Source organism: Coturnix japonica, chromosome 6, assembly GCF_001577835.2.
Source record: "Coturnix japonica isolate 7356 chromosome 6, Coturnix japonica 2.1, whole genome shotgun sequence".
In the NCBI taxonomy this organism is placed as follows: domain Eukaryota; kingdom Metazoa; phylum Chordata; class Aves; order Galliformes; family Phasianidae; genus Coturnix; species Coturnix japonica.
Window position 1 is genome coordinate 24485056 of NC_029521.1, and position 12354 is coordinate 24497409.

Consider the following 12354-nt stretch of genomic DNA (forward strand, 5'->3'; position numbering starts at 1 on the left):
CTCAGATACAAAATAACTTGACTTGTTTATCAGATAGTTGAACTGAAAATGCATTGCGTGGTCGTTAAAGCCAGCTGGATTCATACCGATAATTTAAATGTGATAATTTCCATTTCCATCATTAGCATCCTCGCTTTCTCATTTTCAGTATCCTTTTTTTGAAGTTGTCTTGATTTTTTTTTTTTTGTCAGCGAATTTCCATTTAATTCTAACAGTTTAAATTAATACCAGCACTGAATAATCAAATCATTTCATTTGATAATGTACTTCTTCAGAATTTGTTTGCCTTTGGTGACGTGGATGGAGCAGGCATAAATGCCAAGCTGCAGCATCCCCTAGGAGTAACATGGGACAAGAAAAGAAAACTGCTCTATGTGGCAGATTCCTATAATCATAAGGTAAGCGTGTAGTAGCTTGATGTGCTCACAATTCACAATTCTTCACCATTTTTACTACTGTAAGAGATTATTTTCACAATGTATGAATACTGTGCTTGGTTGAGCTGAAGAAACAAATGATAAGAGTTCTTTTGTGGGTTCTTTTTCCTTCCTTCCTTCCTTTATGAGTCTTTCTCTATACCCATTGTTTTGTTCCCATACGCTGCTGTGTTGATATGGTGGCCCCCTGAGGAAGGTCAGTTTTGTGCCGAATTACCATTCTGACTAAAGACTCATTCCTTATATCTTTCTAAAGGTGGTGAACAATGGCAAAACAGCTATGAGTGTTTATTCAGGGATACTGCAGGTTTGATAAAACTGGTAGAGCAAGAGGAGTGCCTCTTTCCTCAGCCATGTTTTGAGTTACCCCTTGGAATTCAAAGATGAGACATTGCTGTGTGTGATTGCTTTCACATGACATTGTGTAAGCTTTCATAAAGTTTCTAATTGCATTAAATTAATTGCATGATTAATTGCATTAAAGGCAAGTAGTTTGTTTTACTTGAAGACTAAGGTAGGTATCAATCATTAGAATTTCAGGAGAAAATGACATTTTGTTCAAAGCATTACAGACCATCAACTTTTTTTGGTATTCCTTTAAGAAAAGAAAGAACAACTTGTCCATTTTTAGAAAAACATATTTCAAAGTTCATCTCCCAGTTTTGTTGTCTTCCTGTTTTGCAAATGTTTTCATAGTGGCAACAAACACTAGAAAAAAACAAGCTGTTCAGCATATGTTTATACCAAAGGGATAGGTGCCGTAAATAGAGAAAGCTGAATGAAGTCCAGGAATAAAGGAGGGAGATGCCTGTTGGCAAAGTATGATAACCTATCTTTTAGGACACACACTTATTAGCTAAGAGAATCAAGTTTAGCACTGTCTTCTGAAAATGTGGGATATAATATAATGCAAAACTTCTGAATTCTGGTGGCTTTTCAAAAGTCTTTGTCATTTTTTGGTTTTTATGTCTTTTTTTAAAATCTTAGATTAAGGTCATAGATCCCAAAATGAAGAACTGCGCTACCCTGGCAGGCACAGGAGAAGCAACCAATGTTCTCGGCTCCAGCTTTACACAGTCAACTTTTAATGAACCGGGAGGTTTGTGCATTGAAGAAAATGGCCGTTTGATGTACGTTGCGGACACAAATAATCACCAGATTAAAGTGCTGGATTTGGAAACAAAAGTTCTATCCATGGCAAGTAATATTTAGTGAACAGTCTGACAGTGGTGTGTCTTGGTGAAAAATGCTATTATGGACTTTGGCAAATGGAGTAAAAAATCATGTAGCTAATAAACTTTTTGGTAACTATATTCACATAATGTTCTGTGATGATCTGACAAACAAACAGTCACCTGTTAGGATGCTTGTTCAAAGTCCTAGTCCTTTGTTGGCAACTTTTGCATGAAAACAGTGATTATCCTCTATTAAGTAATAATAATAATGAAATAGGAGCTATTAAATACTGTAGCCCAGTTTTTCAATATGAAAATGTTGTGAGCAACAGCAATACCCTTAATAATGAGTGGAATTAAAATCAATTACAGGGTCCTCTAATTAAGGCATAATGTGTGTTTTGTGGAAGCCACTGACTTAAAATGTGGTACATAGTCTATCCCAAAGATAAGATGGCAATCTGATGTATCAGTTTTGCCAAATTTTAGCTGTTCTACATTTACTACTGCATAAACTGTTGTACTGCAGGGCAGAGCTCACCCTTTGTACTTTGTGTATTTCTGTCCGGCTTATTGTGCTATAGCTTACTTTCTCCCCACAGTAACAGCTCCTATATTTGCTGACACTGTTGTCTCCACTTCTGCATCTGTGTTTCTGATCTCTAAATATACCCCAAAATTTGCACAATGTTGAGAATATAAAGTACTGAAACAGTGACTTGCTGCAGTTATCTGGAGAGAAAAAGTCACCAAACATTTCTGTAATGTAACTGCTGTGGGGGGAGCAGAGTTGTTGCTATTGCTCTCCTGTAGTTCCAAAAGCAAATGATTATGGTTCCAAATTCTGCCAGATTTGGCAAAAATGTGTACTGTGATGTCTTAATTTTATTGTTATGGCACTGAGCTTCCAAACTTACTTTAAGCATGAAGTTTTTGTGTGTGCCATGCAGAATTTCATGTATTCCTTATCTGGGGCTTTCAAGTTGCTAAATGAAATCCACTTTCAAATCCAGCAGCGCTCAGTGTGCTTGTAAACATGAAAGCAAAACAGATCTACACTGCTGTCCATCTTATAATGGTACCACGTTTTAATGTTCTCATAAATATATGATGTAATTGTCCTGCTGTTTTCTTGTAAGTTTCCTGCATTTCACAGTATGCAATCTTCATTAATTTGTAAATTTTCATGCCATGCAACATCTTGGTTCATTTTCTTGGAAATTGCTGTTTGCTTTGCTGTGTAATCTGCAGAGTTACATTCTTGGACTTGAGGCAAATGTTAAAGATTTCAATTGAAGCAGTGGGTACAGTAAAACAGGGATGGATTTTATAATTTTAATAGTAAACATTTATCTAGGGATTAGTGAGTTTCATCCTTCTAATTTAAGAAGTCATTTCGTCCTTCCTTTTCTCTGCCTGTCACTGCAGTATTATTGTACTCTATCAGAGTTTCAGTGCAGTAGCTGTATTGTCACGTGTTAGTTTTCCTAGTCCATGTCAGCTATGAAAGTGCAATTGTGTTTTGAAAGCCTCTTTGCTGTACCAGTACGAGGGAAAATTAATACTTTGATTTCTATTGATAGTTGCCTATCCTGAATCCAGAGTCCCGCGATGTTACAGATCATCCATCTGTGCAAAAGGACCAAATAGCAAACCTTCCAAAACTGCCTAAATCTGCTCCAAACATTCAGCTTCCTTCACTGAGTGCGGCTCCCGGTCAGACAATTCAGTTTCTACTGAAGTTGACTCTCCCTCCAGATTCAAAATTGAATGAAGAAGCACCTAATGCCTGGTTTATCACTGCAGAAGGTAAAGTGCTTATGTTGTTTTATCGGTTGAACAGGTATAGATAAGACGAGAAGTAGATTTTGTCTTTATGTGCACATAGAATCATAGAATCACAAGGTTGGGAAGGACCTGCAAGATTATCTAGTCCAACCATCCACTACCACAAGCCACTAAACCATATCTCGTAGCTCCTCATCCAGACTCCTCTTGAACACTGCCAGGGACGGTGACTCGACCACCTCCCTGGACAGCCATTCCAGTGCCTGACCACTCTCCAAGAGAAAAAGTTCTTTCTTATGTCTAATCTAAACATCTTCTGGTACAACTTGCGGCCATTTCCTTGGGTCTTGTTTATTGCCTGGGAGAAGAGGCCAAACCCCTCTTCATCACAACCTCCCTTCAGGAAGTTGTAGAGTGTAATGAGGTCTCCCCTGAGCCTCCTCTCCTCCAGGCTGAACAATCCCAGCTCCCTGAGCCACTCCTCATAAAACTTGTGCTCCAGACCCTTCACCAGTTTTGTTGCCCATCTCTGGACATGTTCCAGGACCTCGGTGTCTTTCTTGTAGTGAGGAGCCCAGAACTGAACACAATACTCAAGATATATAGGAGGGATCTCAGACTGATGAACCAAAGCATCCCTCCCAGTCTCTGTTGCTATTGTGATATGCCGTTACATTGTGACATGCTAAATTCCATCCGGAGTTGTTTCATTTGAAAATGGAAGAGGGAAGAATTAAACAAAAACCAAGCAAACAAAAAAAAAAAAAAAAAAAACCAAAAAAACCACCAAAGCATTTGGTACACCAGACTGCAGCTTTTTGCTTGAATTAATGCATGCTTTGTTAATTTTTGAAAAACTTCATTGAAACAAACAGCCAGGGAGGGCGTGCAGAGGTGCTGCTCCCAGAACTGTTCAGATTTTTCCTTCTCAGATGCTTGCCCTCTTTACTCAGTCTCTATGAATGGTTCATCTCAGTCTTGCTGCCTGTCTCTGGCAGAAAGCTTCTTGAGAAGCTGAAATGGGAGTCCTGAGTCTAAATTAATCTCACCCAATAAGTATTTAAAAGAACACATGGAACATGTTCCTATTGCATGTGACTGAAATGGTTTAATTGTACCCATCATTACTATCCTTACTCTGGACACTACTTTGTCCATAGTTGTGATTGGTAGACTAGATTGTGTGAGCATGTCCCTTGAAATTCTCTTTGGTACAAAAATAGTAAGGTTATCTGAAAAGCCTCGCAAAGGGTGACCATTAGTGAGTGTTTGGAGACAATGTTTTCCAGTGTTCCAGCTGCACTCAGAAAGGAATATCTGTCAGTGCCCTTGGAAGTACCATTCCAAAGTAAACCTTTCACATGGAAGTACCATTTGAACCAAGTACCATATGAAAGACCATTAACCCATGGCTTTACACATTCTTTATGTGTTAACACAATTTTGCCTGGCTCTTGACTTATTCAGGTATAGCTCATGTGCTTTAAGACTGATGTGTTTAACTTATTCATCTCTCTGAAATACCCGTGTCTCTAAGCAGTATCCTATAGTAGGTGTTGTGTGCTTACGTAAGGCTGCCACCATGAACTGGTCTTCTTGGAGCTGAAGGGAAGACATTTAGTACTCAGATTGCGTGATATGAACACATTTGTTTTTACACTCTACGTACCCTAAAAGTCAGTAATGTGCAGAGCTGTCACCTCGTGGAGTAAGTTAATAAAATACCTACTTAGCCATTATAAAGCAGAACAAAACTTGCTAAACAGTTTAAAAAACAAAAAAACAACACCCTAGAATATCTTCTTCTTCAGCTTCCTTGTCACATTTTAGAAGCAATAAACAGAACATTTGTATTTCAGTTATTGTTGCCCATTTGTACTGCATTGAAAAGTCATTCTTTGCTGAAACGCTGCTGGATTCTAAAATTCTGCTGAGTTTTAGCGGTTGTTCTCAGCCTGAATTTACATGCCATATTGGCTTTTACAATGATGAATACATGTTAATAGTCATTACAGCTTGTAGATGCAATTAAAGCGATCTGAAACTAAACATCACATTTTGTGACTCATGTTTTTTTGGCCAGCTTTCATAGCGTCAAACTCTCCGTGTGATAGCTTAATTAAATTGATTGTTTGTAAAAGCATTCAACAAAGACGGTAGAGCATCCACAATTTGTGGGTATACCTCATGATTTCAGGTAGATTCTCACCACTGTTTGTGCCTTTAGAGTACCAATAGAATATTTCCAGGGCAGTCAGAACACCTTTTGGCCTTCAGCATCTCTAAATATTGTTGAGGTGGGGATCTACGTCAGAGTTTCAAGGATTAGTGAAGCTGGAGGGAGCTGAGTGACTTAACCTCGACAAGTTGTTTCAAGCTCATAACTTCCAGAGCCAGCTTTGATGTGTTTTCTGAAGAATGCCAGAAAGAGCACTTCATCCATCGCACTCCGGTCTCAAATGCAGAGAACAATGCAATGACTGTTTATTGTACGGCTTGTTTTTAAGTTCACACACTCTTAAATAATAAGTGCAAAGCCCCATTTGTGCTGTGACTGTTTGAATGTTGGTAAGTTTCAGCATGCTGCTCATAAAGCCAGCATTTCTGTTTGGAAGTGTCACAAAGTGCCTTCAGTTCTACGCATGTATAGCAGTCAACTTACCTGCAGTATTAGACTGTGGATGAGAATATGTAACATCCCGCTGATTTAAGGAGTTTTGTGTATGTATCTCAGAAAAAAAAATAAAAATTAATATCCTCTGAAGAGTCTATAGGACAAATTGCAGATCACTGCATTTAACAAAGATCTACTGTATGTGTGCCCACAAGTTTGAAGCAAAGCTACAGATCTTTCTATCCTTAAACAATTGTAAAGAAAGGCCATATTGTCGCATAGGTAAAAATTAATGTTTTCTGTTGGTTTCAGATATGGTGTTAAATATCCTAACAATAGCATTTGTTCTTTTGCAGATAATAATACATGGCTGCTTCAAGGACAGCATCTGTCTGGAGAAATTAAGGATGTTTCCTGTCAAACTGTCATTCCCTTTCAGCTACCAAGAGTCTGTCTATCAGCTGAAGCTGTCCTGGCCATCAAAGCGTGCCTCTACTATTGCAGTAAAGATAGCAGTGCCTGCATGATGAAAGGAATCTCATTCAATCAGCCTTTGCAGATAGGAAGTACAAACCAAGGCAGTTTGACACAAGTTGAACTAACACATTCGTTTATAACTAACTAGTGCTTGGTTAAATGAAGCAGAGTTTCTTAGTTTAATGGGAAAATTTGTAATCACAACCTCATTTCTTTTCATTACAGTAGCAGCATTGATACTGTAAAGCTCTACACTCTATTGCCAATTGTGAATATGTGGGACTTGTGCCATTCAAATAATGAGCAACAAGTCCTTCTGAAAGAGCTAATATTGCTTTGTGATGTTACTGTAAGAAGTTCTTTGCATTGTACATTGGATTACTTCAGACTAACAGTTCCTGATTCCTTCTGTGCCCTTAAATTTTAACAGAATGTCAAAATCAATGGTTTCTTTCTCAAGGCAGCAAAAGAAGCATCTTGTGTGTTTTTCTGAACAGCGTCTATGGCACGTGTGTTTTCAAAGTAGATCTTAATTTAAGTGTAGCTCTAATATTATTTAAGGTGAGTGTTTTGCTTAACTCAATCTGACTGCCTTATATGAAGAGCGCAGCTTCATGGAAAAATTCCTGTGAATTTAAGCTCCTCCATAAATGAATCACACTCATTTCTAACAAAGAATGTGCCTCCTTGATGTATATTTGTAAAGGAAAAAAAATATCACAAAACCATGCTGGAATCTTTCTAATCTGTACTGACTTACATTTTGTGGTAAGTGATAGAAAATGTTTGATTATCTGAAGTGCAAAAATTAAATGTCAACCATTTCAAGCAAGTGAATAACTTTCTCACTTTTAGAATTTCAATGTAAAACATTGTTTGAAGATTTCTTTCTTGCAAGCTTAAAATATTTGGAGTAATGCTGCCTTCTTGAAGGCCAGGTCAGGGTTTTTTGAAGTCAGTCTTCGTCCACACATTCATTTGTTATGGTGGCCTCTGAATCAGAGCTATGCATGTGATAATATCATGTCTAGAGGTTCTGACATTTTGCTGAAGATCAGTGATTTCATCTTGGAGCAAAATACTTTGAAGTCGTGTTCCTGAACTCTGCCTTTGGTGCTTCAGTGTTTTGCAAGAAAAATGGGATCGATTTGCCACAGCAAGTACCAGGAATACAGGAGGATGTGTGAGTGTCTTACCCAAATGGGAAGGATTTCCACAGTGCTTAAGTGGCAGCTGGGTTAGGGTCAGTGCTTTGATTATGAGAATCAGTTCTAAGAAGATGAATTTAATGTAGAATATTTTTGCATATAGTATGAAGTGTGGTCATGGAAGTACTTTTATGTGGCATTTTCTAAAGCAGTCATCATGGTTGCTGACACCTGTCAGTCATTCCCCAGTATGATTTGTCGTTGATGTTTCTTAAAAGCTGACTGACATGTGGGTCATGAACTCGAGGGGCTTTTGTTCAGGGGGACCATAAGGATTGGTGTGTTTTTTCCTCCTATTGAGGTGCCAGCCTATCTGTGAGTTCCCTGTAGTAGCAGAAATGGTGATTATCTCACCACCTGTCAGCAAGGCAAGGACTGAACTATTGTTTCTCTTGTGTTTCTGTTGTTTGTTTGCTTTCTTGAAGCCATTTGTTCTAATTCACTCTTCCAGTTCCTTTGGGTAAGCCTCTCAATCTCGTATGCCGTTCTGAAGAAGGGTAGAGCTTTGCTACTTTGTTCAGAGGTCGCAGATAGCGCTGGAAGGATGAAGCTAAAGAAATGGATTGGTGCATTTATCATTTCTTACATTTTATTACAACTCCTTCCGATTTTATTTGGTGTTTATCTAACTTTGGATGGAGGCCAGGAAACCACAGCTCAGCTTCCATCCAGATCACAGCTTTTCTACTGCTTACTGAAAAAAACACAAGCATTAGTTTCAGGAGTTTCGAATAACAAATCGAACTCTTAATGTTACCTTGAGTTTGTAACTCAGCAGGTAGACTGATATAATTTTAATTGGAAATTAGAGAAGAAAAATGTGTTTCAGTTGAACAGGATCATAAAATGCTGCCTTCTGTTCTCATACCCAGGGAAAAAAAAAAGCTGCATCAAATGTAATCTGAATTGTAATGTTGAAATATAGTCTTGTAGATATGTCTTCTGTCTAAATGTGCATCTGTCAACATGTGCTTAAGGGTTGTATGTTTTTTGTTTTCAAGATTCCCTTTTTAGTTACTTTGTGTGGTAGGCACATTCAGAGCCGCTGTAACCTTATTGGAAAGGAGTGGTAGCAGATAATAGGAAAAGTGTTGCATGAGCATCTAGGCTCAGATTTTAAAGGACCTTTAAATCTGTATCATAACCAAATTTTAAGTAATTTTATTTCAGGGAAAACAGTAGGAATATGTGTTTGATTATTTAATTTCTCCTTTAAGTCTGTCTTGCAGCAGTTGAGTGAATCCTGTGTAAGCAAGGAGTGTATCCAACACAAACTAGGGATGTAGCACATTCATGCCATTGTTAGTACATTCCCTGTTACTGCGTGTAATGACTGTGCTAAAAGAGGCAGAAGGTGTGTGAGAACATTTCAAAAGTACATTTGTCTTGTTGTTTACAGAGAAAAGATGGATGTCACAAAATGCTTTCCCCACCTGCATCCTGTAAGTCCTAAACCCCTTTAGACTCAAAGGGAGAGCTTCTTACCCTGATCTATCTTTATGGCTTTCAAACAGGGACACTGCTATAATAATTCTCCTTTGTTGTCTTAGGAGCAGCTAATGATCATTGTGCTCCAGCTCTCCCTGATGAAGTTACTGGGGTTTTTCTGATCCTCGCTCACTCTGTGTGTTCACTATGACTGGCATCTATCACATTAAGCCGGACACTATTTTGTTTGTCCAGGAAATAGCATGCAAACTCACTGAGTCCCTACTTATGTTTCACTCATAGCATCAGCTGAACAGGCATTTGAACACTCTATAATTAGCGTAACATGCTTTTTAAGAGCTTATGTTGTATACTTTTAGCCTACGAAAGAGATGCTGTTTCCATTGCTTTCTCCAGGGCTCACAGGGTGCAGTTACACTAAAGCAACAAGTGCTGTGGATGTAACCAGACAGGAGGTAACATGTACAAGCAGCAGAAATTTCACTTTGGTTACCAGAAAGCATCCTTAAAAGGCTATTTAGAAAAACAGGATATTTGATTTCTGTCTGTAAATACCGAAAAATCAGATGGCTGCCATCTCTTTGTATGGCAGTTCAGCTTGTAGTATTTCCCGATACAAAAACTGTAAATTACCACTGATTTGATATGGCTCAGCACTCCCAGATTTTGAACTTCCAGTGCCAGTATGTAATTCAAAGTCTTTTCACATTGTGTTTTCTCACTGACTTTAACAGGTTTTGCATCAGACCTTAATAAAGTCATAAATTACTGTAGCAAATCTCTAAAGAATATTGGTTGTGCTTCTGCTCTACAATAGAAGCAAGTTCTGAGGCTTTTGCAGTTTTTAGTCCTAGGGTTTGCTTTCCTAGAGCAGCTTTTGTTTGTGAATGAATATGTTAAAAGTTCCAGGAGATGTTTGTATTTAATTACAGTTTTAATTTCACTAGGAGAAAGATAATGTCATTTCAGAGGAGAGTAATATCTTCTCAAGGCTTTTCACACTGAATTCAGTAACATCTCTCTGTAGTTTATTCTTCTCCACTGAAGGAAGAGGAGGAATGCTGACTGCCTAAGTCGTGTTATTGATGGGCATGCATTTCATGCATACATTTTTAGTTCATTCCTTTTTATATTAGATTCTCTTGTGCCTTTTTGGGTTTTTCTACTGGTGCAGCTCTTCATAGTTCACGTTTTGCCTTAGGTCTTCCACTTGTAGAGTACTGTGCTTGTGTAATAGTGTGCTAATGTGATACAAAGCAAGTCCAGACCAGATGAATAATACATGAGAGAGTAGTTTACAGTGTCATGTAAATGCCTTATCTGCTTGGCTTCAGAAAAGGTGCATATGTATGTATTCTTCATCCACTTGTTTTATTCCACTGATCAAATCTTGTCATTCAAACCATGGATAAAACTGCATTTTGTGAGAGCATCAAGAAAGACTCATTCCTAGTCTCTTAGGAATCCTAATCTAATTGCTTACAGGAGGGAGAGGATCAGAATGAAGTGACAGGGGCACATCTTTCTGTTCCTTCAATTATTGGCTATTTATTTTAGTAAAGAGTGTTGTACTCTCTTCTACATATGATGAGGTAGTTGCAAAACTGCAGCAAGGTGAAATCTGGGCTCCTGGGACAGTGGTTCAGCCCGGTGTGACAGAAATGCTGCGCTTTCATTGCATCAGGATGACTGAAGGACAAACATCAGTGCCTTGAATGAAAATACTTGATAGTGTGTCTTCATAGGAATGCTGGAGTACAGACTGCAACAGGGAATTTATTTGAGCTTCCCAATTTGTGAGTTTGGGTTTTGGTTTTTGTTGGTTTGTTTTGTAACTCTGCTCATTCTGTAAGGATCGGTTTTCCTGCACTGTTGTGTTGTTGAACCAAGCTGAAGTGCAGGTGCTTTTCCTGCAGCCTGCCCTTATGAAGTACTTCAATCTCAGGTCTTTTGTGCAGTCTTGTCAACCTGCTTCTGAAACTGATAGGAGTAAACTTGGCGGGGTGATTTCAAACATCTTGCAGAAACTGCAGCGCAAGTGAGATGGAGGGTGAAACTTTAAATGGGCAAAGATGACAATTCTTGGTATTTTAGGGGGAGGGTTTTGGTCTTTGGGGTGGGTTTTTGTTGTTTTTTTTCCCCCTCTTCTTACAGATCAGCAAAGATAATTTAAATGGGGAAGGTCTGTGTGTAGAGGCAGCTATGAATGGTCGGGTACTCACAATGAAACAGTATCACTGTATTTGGGTTCTGATGTTGGGATGTCACATCCAGCAGCGCAACAGTAGCAGACAAAGTCACAGTCGAGCACTTAACACCTTAAAAAACGTCTCCATATTCTTTAGGTGGAAAGATGGGGATTGTTTTATCTTCCTTAACAATATGTGTGGATTATGATCCTTTTTAAGTAAAAGGTAAATGTCCTGTAATAGTAGGAGAACAAATAAATACACCAGAGAGGAAATGTCAGCCTCAGATTTCAGCGAGCAAATGAACAGCTATTGAAGAATGTATTATTTCTCCTGTGAAACCTCTTTTTCCTTGTAAGGGTTTTTTCATGGAAAAAATGAACATTAAAAATGTTATCTTTAGTGATCTGATTTGTTTGTCATTTTTTACATCAAGAGAGACGTGGAAGCAGTGAAATGTGTATGCCATAAGGCGTTACAACGGAGTTATACGAGTTATAAGGAGTTACAACTGAGTTGAATCTGTTCGCTAACAAGCACCATTCATTTCACGTTCCCTTTCCTGCAGGGCCACGAGTGTCAGCTGGCCATTCGTGGACCTGGGCTAAAATTCTGAAGACTCTCCAGCTTCAGGTTTATTCAGCAACCTGGAAAATGAGATCTGGTTTCATTCCATTTCTGCACATTAGACAGATGAGAAATGTTGTGCTGCATGAGTCACAGACTGTTTGCACGCTTCAGCTTGCTGCAGAGATCCCAAGGGCCAGCTTAGCTTCTGCAGCAGGTCTGTCTCCTGCTTTGGTGCCCTGTTAGCTGGGTTTAGAACTTCTACTGTGTGTAGAAGGTGATGTGGTTTGCAGTGTTTGGGTGCTTGTAGACACAGCTATTCTGCACACTGCACACCCCCCAGAAAGATTCTGCAAGCAAATGCTTGGTTTGCCTTCACCAAAACCTTAATGTAAAGAATGAGAGAATACACCCTCACCCATTCGTTGTTCATGTTGGGAGGCGAACGTT

At 38.8% G+C, this 12354-nt stretch overlaps 1 protein-coding gene across 1 annotated transcript in view; it reads left to right on the forward strand.

Moving 5' to 3' along the window:
* NHLRC2 (NHL repeat containing 2) overlaps positions 1 to 11748 on the forward strand; it is a 34482-nt gene extending 22734 nt beyond the window's left edge. Inside the window, exons 8-11 of the mRNA XM_015867293.2 lie at positions 276 to 398; positions 1425 to 1634; positions 3196 to 3421; positions 6371 to 11748. Coding sequence (XP_015722779.1) covers positions 276 to 398; positions 1425 to 1634; positions 3196 to 3421; positions 6371 to 6639 — 828 coding nt within the window. The 3' untranslated portion in view covers positions 6640 to 11748. The remainder of the gene's footprint in view (positions 1 to 275; positions 399 to 1424; positions 1635 to 3195; positions 3422 to 6370) is intronic.
* The last annotated feature ends 606 nt before the right edge of the window (positions 11749 to 12354 follow it).